We start from the raw sequence: 16,419 nt of genomic DNA, 5'->3' as shown, positions 1-16,419 counted from the left end.
CGTGTGTGTCCACCAATGAGTAACTATCAGAAATCAGACACGCAGGCTGAGGACGCACTGAAGACAGAGGATGAAACAGCCTCCACTATAGCAGGTGCAGATCTGGGGGTCCTAGACTGCTCCTGGACTGCAGGGCATCAGTGTGTTAAACCACTTGGGATCATCGGATGCATATGGCAGGGCATTCGTCTGGGACAACCAGGCTTTGTGTGTGTGTGTGTGTGTGTGTGTGTGTGTGTGTGTGTGTACGGCCGTGGAACGTTTTGATTGCCATTTTGGTGCCCAACAGGTTTGAGCATTCACACCGCCTCTCTGAGATGTGCGGGGCACAGGCTTAATATGCCTCATGCTGTTCATGAAAATGGTATTGTGTTGTAACACACACACACACACACACACACACACACACACACACACTCACGGCTCACACACACACGGCTCACACACACACTCACAGCTCACAGCAGTTGGGGGTTAATTGTCTTGCTCAAGGACACCTCAGCCGTGAATGTGAACATGCAAGAGCCCTGTTCAATCACTCCCCATGCTCACATTTGTGAAACCCAGGCCTGCAGTCATGCATTTGGCCAAAAACCAAATGACCAAATGTTTGCAGTCATTGCCGTCAACTTGATTTGAAATTGCATTCATACATCATACAGTTCATTCTTGAAACTTAATTGGGTTTCTGTCTGGGCTTTACTGATACAAAAAGTGGGTATTTGTCATTTAACTTTAGCTTTATTTGTATATCTCTCTCCCTCTCTCTCTCTCACTCCTCTCTCTCTCTCTCTCTCTCTCTCTCTCTCTCTATGGTAGCTGTGTTATGTCCTAGATAGTTCACTTCAAAGTGTGCTACAATAATAGGCACTTTGTTGAGCCCAAGTGAATTAAATTCTGTGCAGCAAAAGTGGTCTGCTAAGATGTGTCTGTGTGTGTGTAATGATGTGTTAAGAGAATGTATTGTTTCCTCCATTTCTTATATTTCTATTATCAAGAGGCGAGCCTGTCGCAATAAACCCATATGTTTCTGCACTATTAAAAATGCGCTTAAGTCCAGTGTTGTGTTGTTGTTGTTTTGAGAGACTGCCCCTGAGACTGAGTGGGGTGTGATGAATGACAGGAAGACTTCAGCAGGTCATGTCATCGTAATAAATCAGAACAAATGTATCTTTTTTTCTCCCATGGCAGCCTTTTCCCAGATGGAGGGAGGGAGCAAATTCATTTTCACTTCCAAATGTCCAAATTGAATTTGAAAGTGCAATGCTGTAGGGACTCCCTGTAGTCCTATTAACATGCTGGGGTGAGGTGCATCTGGGTGTTGTGGGTAGGGTAAATCAATTTGGTTTATCATCATCATGATGCTCTTAAATGAATCCAAGTGAGACTCCTGTTCTCTGCCAGAACCATCTGGGGAGCATTTTACAGCAGCAGGTTGATACAAATAAACAAACAAAAACAAACAAACAAAATAAATATGAATCTATATGAACAGCAATGGATAATCTGCCTCTAGCGTTCTCACACATGTTTAGAGGCTTGTGTAGGCCTATAGGCATACATTACCGGCCAATGGAAGAATTTGCTTAATCCTGCTTTCGGATTAAGGAGGCCCTACCTCAATGCCGGAGACTGACACGTCACTCTCAACACCACGCCCACAAAGCTACTGCTCCACCGCACACACAAGAGGTGAAAGTTTCCTTGAACGCTGACAACAAACTTTTCGTCAATTTGTCAGGCGTATTTGACCATAGCAGTGGACAAGTTAGGAACGGGACCGTCACTTTAGACCGACTTCCCGTCCGTTTCAGAAATGTCTTTAGCTGACCAAAGTCAGCAATGGTTTCCGACAAGCGTACAGGTAACGGTACTCCAGGCGAAGAACCTGAGGATCAAGGGAAAGAATGGCACTAACGACGCGTACGCCATCATGCAAGTGGCCAAAGAGAAGTTCTCCACTTCGGTAGCCGAGAAATGCGTTGCTCCGGTGTGGAAAGAAGAGGCCACATTTGACCTACCACTTTTTCACCAGGGTAATGCGGACCGGTGTACGTTACACGTTCATGTCATGCACCGGGCTCTGGTTGGACCGGACAAGCTCCTCGGTCAGGCAGTTATCAACCTGCTGGACTTGGAGCAAAATAAGACCCGCGATAAAACAGAGTAAGTTTGTCGACCACAGTTACACCTCACACTCAGGTTGTTCGCACGGGTACTTTGTGCTTGCGCTTGTACACTTATAAATGGTTTATAGCCTAAATAGGAAATATTAGCGTAATTGGAGTAAAAGTCACCCCTTCCAATTCTTGGCTAATTTAATGGCTTGTCTCCTGTACCATGTAGACTACAACCACGTATTATTCCCGGTTAGTTATGTATCTTATCATTATGCTTTTATCAGGGCCTTTGATGTCGACGGCCTGCCTGCCTTGATCTTTAAGCCCCAGCATTAGCCACCTCCAGGCTATATGCACTCTTGCCTATTCTTCCTCTTTTCGACTACCAGCTACGCTAATTATCATCTCCATTGACATGAGCGTGCCTTTTCCCCGGGCGCATTCAAAACTCGGAGATGAATCTGATCAGATAATTAGTCCACTTGACAGCCCATTCTGTCCACCGTCCTACTTCCTACTGTGAATGTGATGTCAACTCGTGTCGTGTGGGGCAGGTCACCCTGCCTCGGAGTCTGCGGGTTACTGGCTGGCCCCGATTGTGTGCGCAGTGGCGTCTGGTGATGAGTAGCGCGAGCGCGACGCTTCTCAGCTGTGGTCACCATTCCACTAACTGTGGAATCGGTGGATGTTTGAATAGCCTTGTCCTCTCTGTAGGCAGTCGATCTTAATAGCTGAACGTTTATATTTGTGGTGAAATCCTGCTGTCTGGGAGGACTAAAGATGTCACAAATGTTAAGAGGAGGGGACACGGCGTGGTGGAGCTCAGCATAATGTGTATGCATAAAGAAGTCTTTACAAGCATCTCTCAGCGTGCTGTGCTTGACAACTCTAATTGGAGTGAACTGTAAAAGTCTGGGACTCTGTGTTTGTCCTCCGAAACGGCTTTATGTGGCACTGACCTTTAGAGACTGGGCTGTCCTCCCCTCTCTGGAGGCTAATGGAGGCTTTTGACAGTGGACCTTTAGTAGTTTTTGTCTTTATGGATAAATATTTTGACATTTATCCGTGGCTAGGCCACATAGATCATGTTTTCTGTACTCCAGTGTGACACTGAAGTCAGTGACTTGATTTTAGCTCTTTGTAGAGGTGGACAGGCCAGCTTCAGAAAGTCCTGCCATCTTTCTCCCTGCTCACTGAACACAGGTCATATCACTATAATTAGCTGGTTGATCTGGCTGAAGGGTTGGGTAAATTGGGATCAGCTGGTTTGATGAGAGGTTGTAACAAATTTGTGTTTTTCTTTCAGAAGCTAGAATGTTCATTGTTCACATCTGGCTCTTTGGAACCACAAGCCTTTGACAGTCAGCCTTTAATAGTCGTCATTTTTATGGATAAATATTTTTGACAATTCAATTTCAAACTCATAATTCAAAAGAACTTTACATTGCCCATGAGGAAACTTAATTTGTGGTCAGGCAAAGTCATACACAACATGCATCCAAGAATAGGTAGTCCACAATAATTACACGAGAAATAAATGTGTAAAAGCTGGAGCAGTAGATAGTGTGCTCTGCAGTCTAATGGATGCTGGCTCAAAGGTGGACCAGGCTCTTCCATTTTAGGGAACGAAATCTCCTGTAAAAGAAGGTTAAGTCCGCACACCAGAATCTGCTCCTTAGCGTCTTTTAATGGTAGGCTATATCACCACATGTGACGTTTCAGGCCCCAGCCCTTCATCAGACAACAAACAAATTCTCCTCCATGCGGGTAACCAATCATACTGGTTATTGAGGTTGTGAATGGGGTCTGGTACGATGAGCCTGCTTTTCCCGATGGCTTGTTTGTCCAATACGGCTGTGAGAGTGTTCTGGGACTTTCCAATGATCTTCTCACTCAGAGGACATTTTTTGGCCTCACTTACAGTACCGAACCATCTCAGGATGTTGACTTACTTGTTGACTTGCAGGCCGTCGTACAGTAGCTTGCAAGGGAAGTATAGAAGTTGGCATTTCTTAAAGATGTGTACAGTGCTATTTTTAAATGTCAGCTGGTGATCAGTGATGGTGTTTACAACCCCATTTCATAAGGTGTTAATGCCCCGCCACTCTTTCCATTGTCTGGCCGTCTACTTGCAGAGCATAGGGTCTGGTAGAGGAACACACAAACATTTTGGAAATGTTAAAGGAACACACAAACATTTTGGAAATGTTAAAGGAACACACACACATTTTGAGAAATAAGCTTATTTACTGTCGACCCCAGAAGGATACCCTTCTTCTCTGTGAGTACAAAACACAGCCTGACACCGTTAGCCTAGCTTAGCATAATTCACTGGAAGTGGGTTAGACACACACACACACACTTGAAGCAGTGAGCTCACCCGGAGCCCACACACACAAGGAGCACAAAAAACCCAGCCGGAGTTGTCCACAATGTCCACAATTTATCCGAGTTCAAGGTCAGTTTTATCTTGTTTTCTGTGCTACAGTGTTCAACTGTGATGCTGACGTCAGTGAGTCAGGTGGGCGACCAGGCTTTCTGGCATCACAGGTAGCTTGGTCCTCATCACGATGAGTCCAGAGCTTTCGCCCTCACGTGGCCAGCATTCAGCATGTCTCACGGCCACGCGCCCACAACATAGTCTGGAGTGGAGGCTCATGGCCATTCTGTTGCAGGAGAGCTCAGGTTGTGCCCCATGTTGCATTATGGGCATTGTAGTATTCTGATGTGTGGCTGTGTGTGTGTAGGTGACTATTGTGTGTTTGGATGGGGAAGCAATAAATGGACTAGTTCCATCTACTCAGAATTTACCTGACAGCCTCCTGAACTTGTGCGTGTGTGCGTGCATGCACTTTGTATGGTGTGTTTTAATGTGTGTGTGTGTGTATGTGCAACCTGAAGCGTAGGCTAAATGTAAGTGGATCTCTGTGATCTCTCCTCTCCTTACATTTGGAGGTGTGTGTGTGTGTTGTGTGTGTGTGTGTGTGATTGGTGCAGGTTTCCTCGGAGTGACTCCCATCTCTCCTTTTCAGAGGGCACCATGTCAGCACTTTCTCAGTCCCATTCCACCAGTACACGCACGCAGACACGCATACACACGCACACACACACAAGTCAAGTCAAGTTTATTTATAAAACGCATTTCATACACAGAGGTCATTCAATGTGCTTTACATAAACAAAACCAAACAATGATAATAAATAAAAGCATAGAAGGGCAATATAGTATAATTAGTAAGCAAAAACAAAGGCAAAAGTAGTAAAAAAGTAATACAAGTAATAAAAGACAAGGTAGAATAATTATCAAGGCAGATTCAGAATTTGTAACTCGGCGCAGTTAGCAGAAAGCATCTGAGAACAGTTTGGTCTTAAGTCTAGATTTAAAACTGGCTACAGTTGGGGCCTTTTTGATGTCATCCGAAAGTTGGTTCCAGAGCTGAGCCGCATAGCAGCTAAAAGCTGCTTCACCATGTTTAGTTCTAACAGTAGGTTTTACTAACAGGTTTTTCACCTGGGACCTGAGAGGACAAGAAGGTGTGTACTGCTGAAGCATGTCTGAAAGGTATTTAAGTCCTGCTCCATTTACTGATTTATAAACAAGCAATAGTGCTTTAAAGTCAATTCTGTAACTTACTGGAAGCCAGTGCAGGGACTTAAGAATTGGAGTAATGTGGTCAGTTCTTTTAGTTTTTGTTAGAATCCTAGCTGCTGCATTTTTGTATCACCTGAAGCTGTTTAATAGTCTTTTTAGGAAGGCCTGTGAACAGTCCATTGCAGTAATCAACCCTGCTGGAGATAAATGCATGAATGAGTTTTTTTAAGTCATGTTTTGACATCAGCCCTCTGAGTTTGTCAATATTTTTGAGGTGGTAAAAAGGATTTTTAGGATTACATTCCTGCATTCCACACACACACACACACACACACGTGAAGAAGAGCGTTCGTGCCCTATTGTGTGCTAACTGTGAGGATTTAGGTGACCTGTTGTCCAGCACCACTCCTCCTATTGTGAGTTTGACAAGGTCTCTGCGGTTAGAACTCGCCTGTCTTTGACTGACGCCTTTCGTCTGTTTTACTCTCACGGCTTGTTTCAGCAGCACACCTTGTAGTCGCATAATAAGCACAACGTAAACATGGTGTTGTTTATTTCAGTCATGAGTTGGCCATTATTATGCGAGCGAAAGGTTTAGTCAGATGTTTTTTTTTTTTTTTTTTTTTCGCATGCCCAAATTTCCGTCAATGATTCCCAGGACACTGAAAGACCGGGTACATGAAACTTGGTGGGCATGTAACCCCACATGGATAGCATGGAACCATCGTTTTCGTTTTGATCTGTAGCCCCCACTGGACTGGACCCCGAAAGGAGGGTAGGGCAGACACAGTTTTCTGTGAATATCTCAAAACCGTAGGGTTTAGGAGGACCATTTTTTTTGTATGTTGATCTCAAGGGGCCATGTCAACTCATTCCATAACCACTCATTTCATGTATAAGCCACCTAGTTAAACACAAAAAAGAAAAAATGAGGTGTTGTAATTGAAGGTATCTGTGACCTAACATAGTCAAAACTGCACGAAATTGGAAGTGTAGGGTTATTATGACACCCTCTGTATGCACGCCAAGTTTTGTGGAATTCCGTTCATGGGGGCCACAATAAATGAATTTATGTTACTATACACCAACTGGCCTGTAGGTGGCCGGAGACAGTTTTCTGTGAATATCTCGAGAACCGTGGGGCCTAGGAGGTCCACCTTTTTTATGTATGTTGGTCTTAAGGGGCATGTCAACCCATCCCATTACCACTTATTTCATGTATAAGCCACCTAGTTAAAAATTAAAAAAGCAAAAATTAGGTGTTTTCATCACAATATCTCTGGCTGACAAGGTCAAAACTGCACAAAATTAAAAGTGTAGGATCATTATGACACCCTCGAATGCATGCCAAGTTTTGTGTACTTTTCGTTCATGGGGGCCTTACAATAAAATAATTTATGTGTACATTTAGTGGCGTTACACCAACAAAGGATTCCCCGACACTGAAAGACCCGGGTACACAAAACTTGGTGGGCATGTACCCCCACATGGATAGCATGGAACCGTCATTTTTTCGTTTTGATCTGTAGCCCCCACGCTGGACTGGACCCCCGAAGGAGGGTAGGGCGAGACACAGTTATATAACTTGAGAACTGTAGGGCCTAGGATGACCATTTTTTCCATTATGTTTGCCTCCAGGGGTCATGTTAACCCATTCCATCATGTGCACACAGATGCACACACACACACACACACACACACACACACACACACATATATTCACAGTAATCATATGTATGACACATACTCACACAGTAGACATATACGCTCTGCGGTACATCTAGTTCTCTGTAGCCCCACCACAACTGGGGCGTGCCACTCTGTGGGTCACAGCAGAGGGCTGGGTCGTGGCACTCTGGGGGACACTGCAGAGGGCTGGGTCGTGGCAGCAGGTTAATGTTGCACTTGTAGTTCCCTCCCCTTTGTCCCCTTGGTCCACCAAGGCTTTGTGTGCACCCAGCAGGTTTACCCCACCTCCAAGGTTAAGCCCAGATTTAGCTGCACATTTCTGCATTCCTTTCTGTTTAGCTGGGGAGAAATAATGATCCTCCCCCCCCTCCTGTGGTCAACAGAGTTAGCTTGCCGCTAGTGCGTCATGTCTGCCTAGTGTTTTGAGAGCTCTCTCTCAAACAAACCCTGCTCTGTGCTCTGTGTTGGGCTGGTTTTAGTTGGTGGTGACTGAAGTCTTAAACTGCCCCCCATTTTCTCTCCCACTTGTGTGTGTATCCCTGTATTTAGTTTGTAATGTGAGTGTCTCTCTCTCTCTCTCTCTCTCTCTCTCTCTCTCTCTCTCTTCTCTTCTCTTCTCTTCTCTCTCTTTCTCTTCTCTTCCCTTCCTCTCTCTCTCTCTGTCTCTACTTGGTAATGTGACTGTATTGTTTATGTTGTTCCACTAAATGAGATCAGTGCTCAGGACCTCCAGAGTGTGTGTGTGTGTGTGTGTGTGTGTGTGTGTGTGTCTGTCTTGCACCTCCAGAGGGTGTGTGTGTGTCTTGCACCTCCAGAGAGTGTGTTTGTGTGTGTCTTGCACCTCCAGAGAGTGTGTTTGTGTGTGTCTTGCACCTCCAGAGTGTGTGTGTGTGTGTGTGTCTTGCACCTCCAGAGAGTGAGTGTGTGTGTGTCTTGCACCTCCAGAGAGTGAGTGTGTGTGTCTTGCACCTCCAGAGAGTGTGTATGTGTCTTGCACATGTCCAGAGAGTGTGTGTGTGTGTCTTGCACCTCCAGAGAGTGTATATGTGTCTTGCGCATGTCGAGAAAGTGTGCATGTGTCTTGTCTTACTTATCTGAGGAAAAACACAACGCAACGCAACGCATATGGGGGCTCAGTAACTGTGTGTGAGTTGTGAGCTGTACGTGATGTCCACTGACTCAGGCTTGGCATAGACTTGTGTGGAGCGTAAACATGCATGACCACTAGCCTGAGGAGTCCTCAACAGCCAATCAGATCACTTTTCTCCCTTTCACTATCGTTTACATTTAGCCATTAGGCTGACGCTTTTATCCACAGCAACACAGTCAGGTACCGCGTGACACAGTATAGTGTTAGTTGAGCACTGCTCCTTTAATTCATTCATTCTTTTCAGTGAAAAGCGTGCAGTGGATGGCTAATCAGGGCTAACATTATGCATTTCAGCTGTAGGCGCGGGTTTGTCCATGATGATGATTTAGGGGCTCAACAGCCAATCAATCTACAGTCTGATGTTTGTCACAATGAAATTAGGGCTCAACAGCCAATCAATCTACAGTCTGATGTTTGTCCACAATGAAATTAGGGCTCAACAGCCAATCAATCTACAGTCTGATGTTTGTCCACAATGATATTAGGGCTCAACAGCCAATCGGTCTACAGTCTGATGTTGTGAATTTCATCTGAATGATTAAGGAGAAGTTTGTGCGTCAACACCGGTGTGTGTGTGTGTTCTTGCACCTCCAGAGGGTGTATATGTGTCTTGCGCGATGTCGAGAAAGTGTGCGTGTGTCTTGTCTTACTTATCTGAGGGGAAAACACAACGCCACGCCACGATATGGGGGGGCTCAGTAACTGTGTGTGAGTTGTGAGCTGTGCGTGGCGTCCACTGACTCAGGCTTGGCATAGACTTGTGTGGGCGTAAACATGCATGACCACTAGCCTGAGGTCCTCAACAGCCAATCAGATCACTTTTCTCCCACACTTCGCTTTACATTTAGCCATTAGGCTGACAGCTTTTATCCACAGCAACACAGTCAGGTACCGTGACACAGTATAGTGTTAGTTGAGCACTGCTCCTTTAATTCATTCATTCTTTTCAGTGAAAAGCGTGCAGTGGATGGCTAATCAGGGCTAACATTATGCATTTCAGCTGTAGACGCAGGTTTGTCCATGATGATATTAGGGCTCAACAGCCAATCAATCTACAGTCTGATGTTTGTCCACAATGAAATTAGGGCTCAACAGCCAATCAATCTACAGTCTGATGTTTGTCCACAATGAAATTAGGGCTCAACAGCCAATCAATCTACAGTCTGATGTTTGTCCACAATGATATTAGGGCTCAACAGCCAATCGGTCTACAGTCTGATGTTGTGAATTTCATCTGAATGATTAAGGAGGCAAGTTTGTGCGTCAACACCGTTTCTAGTGCGTCTCAGAACATTCAGATATGACTCCATGTTCTTCCTGCTGTAGAGCTCACACACACAGGCCTGGAGCTCGCTGTTCTGAGCGAGATAATCTCGCGCTATGTGACGCTCGCCTCTAGAGAGATGGCCAAGGCCGACGGGCGCACTGCTCCTCTTTGGCTCAGCAGAAATACTGAGCTGTGAGGAGTGTGTGAGTGTGTGAGCAAAAGAAAAGGAAGCGGAGTGAAGGCCCTGAACTGTGTAGTGCTGACCAGCGTCAGGTGATAAGCACTGGCCACAGCTGCAGCCTGGCTTATCAGTACACCACCACACACAGGATATGCAAGTGTGTGTGTGTGTGTGTGTGTGTGTGTGTGTGTGTGTGTGTATGTGTGTCGGGGGCACAACAATGGTACTAATGCTGACTCGCCTGACTGGGCAGTGGACATCACTGATCACCCCCCTCCCCCACCTTGTATCTTGAAGGCCCTGGACTCCTCCTCAGCAAGTCTGGCTGAAAATAGTGCAAGCGCAGCGGAACATTCTCTGAGCTTTGAGGGTTGGGGTGAGAGCTGAGGAAATGGTGTAACATGGCGTAAATGTGGAACCTATCCAGTCGCTTGGGCTTGTCTTAGAACAGGGGTTCTCTCACCATCTCAGACATGGTGTAAATGTGGAACCTATCCAGTCACTTGGGCTTATCTTAGAACAGGGGTTCTGTCACCATCTAAGGGCCTGTCCACACGGAGACGCTTTTTGGGTTAAATGCAGAGGTTTTGCTTCGCCGAGCGTCCAAATGAATCCTGTAAACGCACTGCCCGAAACCGCACTTTTTTGAAACCTGGTCCCAGAGTGGAATAGGGATGTAACGATTACCGGTATAATGGTAAACCACGATAAAAATGTTGACGATAACAATTACCGTTTTCATTTCAAATATCATAATTATCGCAGTTGATTACCACGGTGTGGAAACCGTGTGTTTAATCCTTCCCAGCTTCATCCGAGCCTGCTTTTGACATACAGTAGGCCCGGTACAATGAAAAAAAAACTGGTACCCTACTGATTCTATTGTCTAATTGATGGATTTAACTGCGATTCGGATTAGGCTACACCTGATTTTAAAAGGCGGAACATTTTCAACGCAAAACGTGTACTGTATCGTGGCCACTTCGCGTCTTTTTATACTGCGATAATACAGAAAACCGTGATCATATTGATCACTATAAGCGTGAGGTTACATTTTCATATTGTTACATCCCTAGAGTGGAAAAATCTGAAACCGTAGCCCTTTTGAATTCGTTTGGACAGCGAAACCGCACATCCTACTTGCGTATTGATGATGTCATCGCCACACCTCAGCTGCCCTGGATGCCTAACAATACTAGTTTTCATACATGACATTACCTACGATTACACTCCGTGGGATAAATATCACAACTGGTGCTTTCGGCGATAGCTTATGACTTGGTGGACTGAACACTGTTTTTCCCGGTGTTATGAATTCTAGCTACTGTCAGTGACGCAAGAGAACTGAAGTTATTAGGGAAGTGCGGTGTAATTTTACATTAATTTGTGCATAGTGCCGGTGTCATTCATTTATTTTACATATCTTACAACATAAATAAATGCATTCATAGTGAAGTCAGATATGAGCATACAAAGGCGCTTAGAACTCATGTTAAGCCTATAGATCGCACTAAATGTGAATCTTGTGATTTGATGCAAGCAAAAGTATCGACTGTTACTAACAAAGGTATTATAGCAATATTATAAATGTGGCGGCGAATAGCCTAGAACTTGGAGTGCATACCTAGCCTTTGCACTTGCGGTGAAAACCAAAACTAATGTGAATCATGGGACTATCCTACAACCAAAGAAAGGAAAGGAGATTATTTTTACCTCGTTAGCCAAATAAAGGACGGGACTGCACCCTTCACAAACCGTAAAAATTAAGTTTATTAGTTTTACAGTTGACTACAGTTCACGATAAGTCCACACAAACAATTCTGGTTTTCTTGCACTAGCCAGTTTTGTCGTAGCCTACTCCGTCTGTTGTATGGCCTACACAGCGCGCAAGCTTTGGTCAGTTTCTGTAACAAACAGTGCCACCTATAGGCCTGGGATATGAAGTAACGTGTTGAGTCGTGTTGAGATGGATCCGTTTGGACGCAAATATTCTTGATACGGTTCCAGGGAAGACGGAGGAAAAAAAGGTCGGTTTGGTATGTGTGGACTAGGCCTAAGACATGGTGTAAATGTGGAACCTATCCAATCGCTTGGACTTATCTTAGAACAAGGGTTCTGTCACCATCTAAGACATAGTGTAAATGTGGAACCTATCCAATCGCTTGGGCTTATCTTAGAACAAGGGTTCTGTCACCATCTAAGACATGGTGTAAATGTGGAACCTATCCAATCGCTTGGGCTTATCTTAGAACAGGGGTTCTCTCACCAGTCAGGCCTAGCGAAACAACGCCATAGTCCTGCAATGTTCAGACTGTCAAAGATGACCGCAAACAGTCTGATTGGCGACTGGCAGCAAAATGAACCTATTTGCATTGGACTAAACTTCCCTCAGTGTTTTTAGGTTGTTTCATCCATTTTACTTGTCTACATCACCACTGCAGGAAATGAATGCTACACAGGCATGTATTTTGACTGTTGTAAGGCACTCTTACGGAAAGAATAATGTTATGCGATTAGTTGTCAACTATTAAATTACTCGCCAGCTATCTTTTTAATCAGTCTTTGTCAGGAAAAACCTTGAAATTCTCTGATTGTAGCTTTTTAAACTTTAATATTTTCAGCTTTACTTACTTACTATGACCGTAAATGTCTTTGGCATGTGGACAAAACTAGACATTTGAAGATGAGTTCTTTGTTTTGGGAAACAAAGATCAAAATGTTTTCACCGACATTTTATCAATCAAACAACTAATTTATTAATGTAGAAAATAATCGCAGATTAATGGACTATGAAAATAATCGGCTGATTAATGGACTATGAAAATAATAGTTAGTTGCAGCCCTTACTTGTACAAGCCCAGTTCAGGCCTAGAGATACACACAGCAGTGTTTTCCACAGAATTTAATTGTATTTGTGGTGGTAGGTGAAGGGGGCGGGGGGGGGGGTGGTGTTGAGCAAACATTTTGTGTCAGAATCAATAAAATGAATACCCCATAGTTATACTTGCCTTGCACGAGAAGTCGATATTGACAAGTAGCTGTAATGTCATACTGTGCTAACAGTATTCTAACATTAGCGTAGGGATACTGCTTCTTATATGCTTGCACATAACTTAATTAGAGAGAGAGAGAAGAGAGAGAGAGAGATGAAATGAAAGGATTTCATCCTATAGAAAATCATTGTGTGGTGGTCAATGTTGATATTGTGGTGGGCCGCCACAACAAAGTCAACGTATGGGAAACACTGCACAGACACACACACACACACACACACACACACACACACACACACACACACACACACACACACACACACACACACACACACACACACTGCACTGTTCCTCTTGCTGTCACTCAGCCCCTCCCTCCCAGGCCACCACCTTCACATGAGGCAACTTCCTGTTCTGCGATGTTCACACCATGAACTTCTCCTCTCATGCCAGCCAACCCCCTGTGTAATCAAAACCATTGTGTATACTTCCCCCTCTGGCAGAAGAGAAGAGGAGCACACCGCTGCATTGCTGCGCTGTTTAAATGGCCACCTGTGAAGGGTTCAACCGTGACCTTTTAGAGTAGGGTATGTCCAACGGCAAGCCCTCTAGTTTAATTACATGTCAAAATGTGACATGACTGTAGGATGGAGGAACTACGCGAAGGCCTCAGTTGCTGTGCTTGCAACCCAGCACTCCATGCATTAGTGATGATGATGATAGTTTTTTTTATCTAAATGGGACAGCCTGTCCCATCGAGTCTGTGTGGTGTGTGCACACGTGTGTATAGGGTGTGGGTGTTTTTTGCATGTGTGTGTGTGTGCGCACGCTCTAGTGAAGATGTATGAAGAGAGGTGGAGGCGTGTGTGTGTGTGTGTGTGTGTTGGCGTGTGTGTCTTCTAGTGAAGATGTGTGAAGAGAGCAAGAGCAAGAGAGGTGGAGAGCTGGTCAGTGTGTGTATTATTATTGGGTAATTGTGTGTGTGCGCTCTAGTGAAGATGTGTGAAGAGAGCAAGAGCGCGCGAGAGGTGGAGGCTGGTCAGTGTGTGTGTGTGTGTGCGTGTGTGTGTGTGTGTGTGTGTGAAGAGAGCAAGTGTGTGTGTGTGTGTGTGTGTGTGTGTGTGTGTGTGTTGTGTGTGTGTGTGTGTGTGTGTGTGTGCGTGCGTGTGTGTGTAGTGAAGATGTGTGAAGAGAGCAAGAGCGTGCGAGAGGTGGAGGCTGGTCGGGGTGTGTGTGTGTGTATGTGCGTGCGTGCGTGCGTGCGTGCGTGCGTGTGTGCGTGCGCTCTAGTGAAGATGTGTGAAGAGAGCAAGAGCGCGCGAGAGGTGCAGGCTGGTCGGGGTGTGTGGAGTGAGTCATGTGGGTGGCGGCTCTGTGTTCTTGCTCACATGTTCCAGAAGAGCAGCTTTATTTCTGGTCTCATCGTCATCAGGAACGTCTGAATCCTTTCTTTTGAAAAGGAGGAACACAGAAAGCGTCACACACACCCAGTGTAATTCTCCTATTAGTGCCGTCTTGTGTTCTTAGGTATTTGGGAGTGTTTGTTGTTTTATTGCAACCTCCCTTTTAAAATGAACTGGAGTGTAGCAGATTCGTAGTTCATACTTGAAAAATAGTGAGGCTTAGGACATCTTAAGTTAAAGTATTTTATATACTTTATATTATGCTTAGGTTTGGGAATCCAACACAGTATTTTATATTCTTAATATTATGCTTATGGGAATCAAACCCAGTATTTTATATACTTTATATTATGCTAATGGGAATCCAACCCAGTATTTTATATACTTTATATTATGCTAATGGGAATCCAACCCAGATTTTTATATACAAACCCCCAGTATTTTATATACTTTATATTATGCTAATGGGAATCAAACCCAGTATTTTATATACTTTATATTATGCTAATGGGAATCCAACCCAGTATTTTATATACTTTATATTATGCTAATGGGAATCCAACCCAGTATTTTATATACTTAATATTATGCTTGTGGGAATCAAACCCAGTATTTGATATACTTTATATTATGCTTAGGTTTGGGAATCTAGCCCAAGCCAACTGCTTGTCAGGTGGTGACATCACAACTGCTCTACCACACCCACAGTCTTCATACAGGAGAAGTAACTGGCTCCTTGAACTTGCCAATATTTTATTGAGAAATACATAGAAATACATTGAGAGATGACACACCAACGAAGGCCATAAGGCGAAACGTTTGTTTACTTACCCCTGTTGCTAGTGAAAATAAATCAGCGAGGAAAAAAAATATTTTGGGGAGTGCGACCAATCTTTGATTTTCTGTACGTTTCCTGGATCACGCACCCACAGAAAACAAACGGGAGAGCACGGTGTTTGAAAAAAATGTCTATTGACAGTTTAATCAACTCTCCCCTCTCAGTTCACATTCTGTAATTATGTTTGTATGTCCCTGCAGGAGACACAGAGTGTTGAACCCAGACAAGCATCAAAACAATCAATCATTTCTTCACTGTGTCATTTGGGTAGCAAGCGTAGAGGTGGGCTTGGTGGCATTTCTGGAGTTGTAGCAAGCGTAGAGGTGGGCTTGGTGGCGTTTCTGGAGTTGTTTGTATTGGTGTGCTGCTGGCCTAGATGGTGTTGAGTCTTGGAGCTGTGATTGGGCTCTTGGCCTTTTGCCCCATAGGCATGTGCCATGTTGTTGCCTGTGTTGTGGTGTTCTTCGTACAGCTTCACCTCTGAGACCCTGTTCTTTTGTCGGTGTGTGTTTCATAAAGTCTCAGTTCCAAAAACCTGTTATTGTGTTGCACCTGGTGTAGCCTGGCGGTTAGGCCTCACTGTTGTTTGTGTGACTGTTTAGCCAGGAGGTTAGGCCTCACTGTTGTTTGTGTGACTGTTTAGCCAGGAGGTTAGACCTCACTGTTGCTTGTGTGGCTGTGTAGGCTGGAGGTTGGGCCTCATGGTTGCTTGTGTGGCTGTGTTATCAGGACGTTAGGCCTCACTGTTGCTTGTGTGGCTGTGTGCTCCGTGAAGCTTCCCTGAGGAGGGCAGGAGTGCAGCTGGCCTTGCTGCCCTTGCTGCCCTTGTGCTTGTCTGCTTGGCTGCATCCATTCCTACTTCCTGATGTGTCAGCACTTTGGTTGTTTTTCACAGCAAATGAGGAGGATGTGCCTCAGCTGACGGCTTCCTCTCCTCTGGTCAGAAGATGTGCTGTTGGCTGTTCTACAGGGGAGGATTTGAGTGTCAGGGTGCCCCAAAGTGCAAGGGTCATTTTAAAACATTAGTCCTGTTTTCACTGAGATCACCGACATACATAAAAACAAAACGTGGGTGAAGTCCTCTTTACAGAGATATTCTTGTATCCTGTTTTGTTTTGAGTCATTGAACCCGGCTGTAAAAAGGTTTTTATGAAGCTGTCTTGTGTGTTATTCCGCAATGGAATGT

General features: G+C 44.7%; 1 protein-coding gene across 1 annotated transcript in view; it reads left to right on the top strand.

The window, feature by feature from the left end:
- Positions 1 to 1,683: 1,683 nt before the first annotated feature.
- The window catches only part of rab11fip1b (RAB11 family interacting protein 1 (class I) b), a 30,531-nt gene continuing 15,795 nt past the window's right edge, over positions 1,684 to 16,419 (top strand). The window contains exon 1 of the mRNA XM_048258596.1: positions 1,684 to 2,166. Coding sequence (XP_048114553.1) covers positions 1,817 to 2,166 — 350 coding nt within the window. The 5' untranslated portion in view covers positions 1,684 to 1,816. The remainder of the gene's footprint in view (positions 2,167 to 16,419) is intronic.

This window comes from Alosa alosa, chromosome 12 (genome assembly GCF_017589495.1).
Source record: "Alosa alosa isolate M-15738 ecotype Scorff River chromosome 12, AALO_Geno_1.1, whole genome shotgun sequence".
Lineage (NCBI taxonomy): Eukaryota > Metazoa > Chordata > Actinopteri > Clupeiformes > Clupeidae > Alosa > Alosa alosa.
Note: the sequence above shows the minus strand (reverse complement) of the source record. Positions and strands in the feature narration are given on the sequence as shown.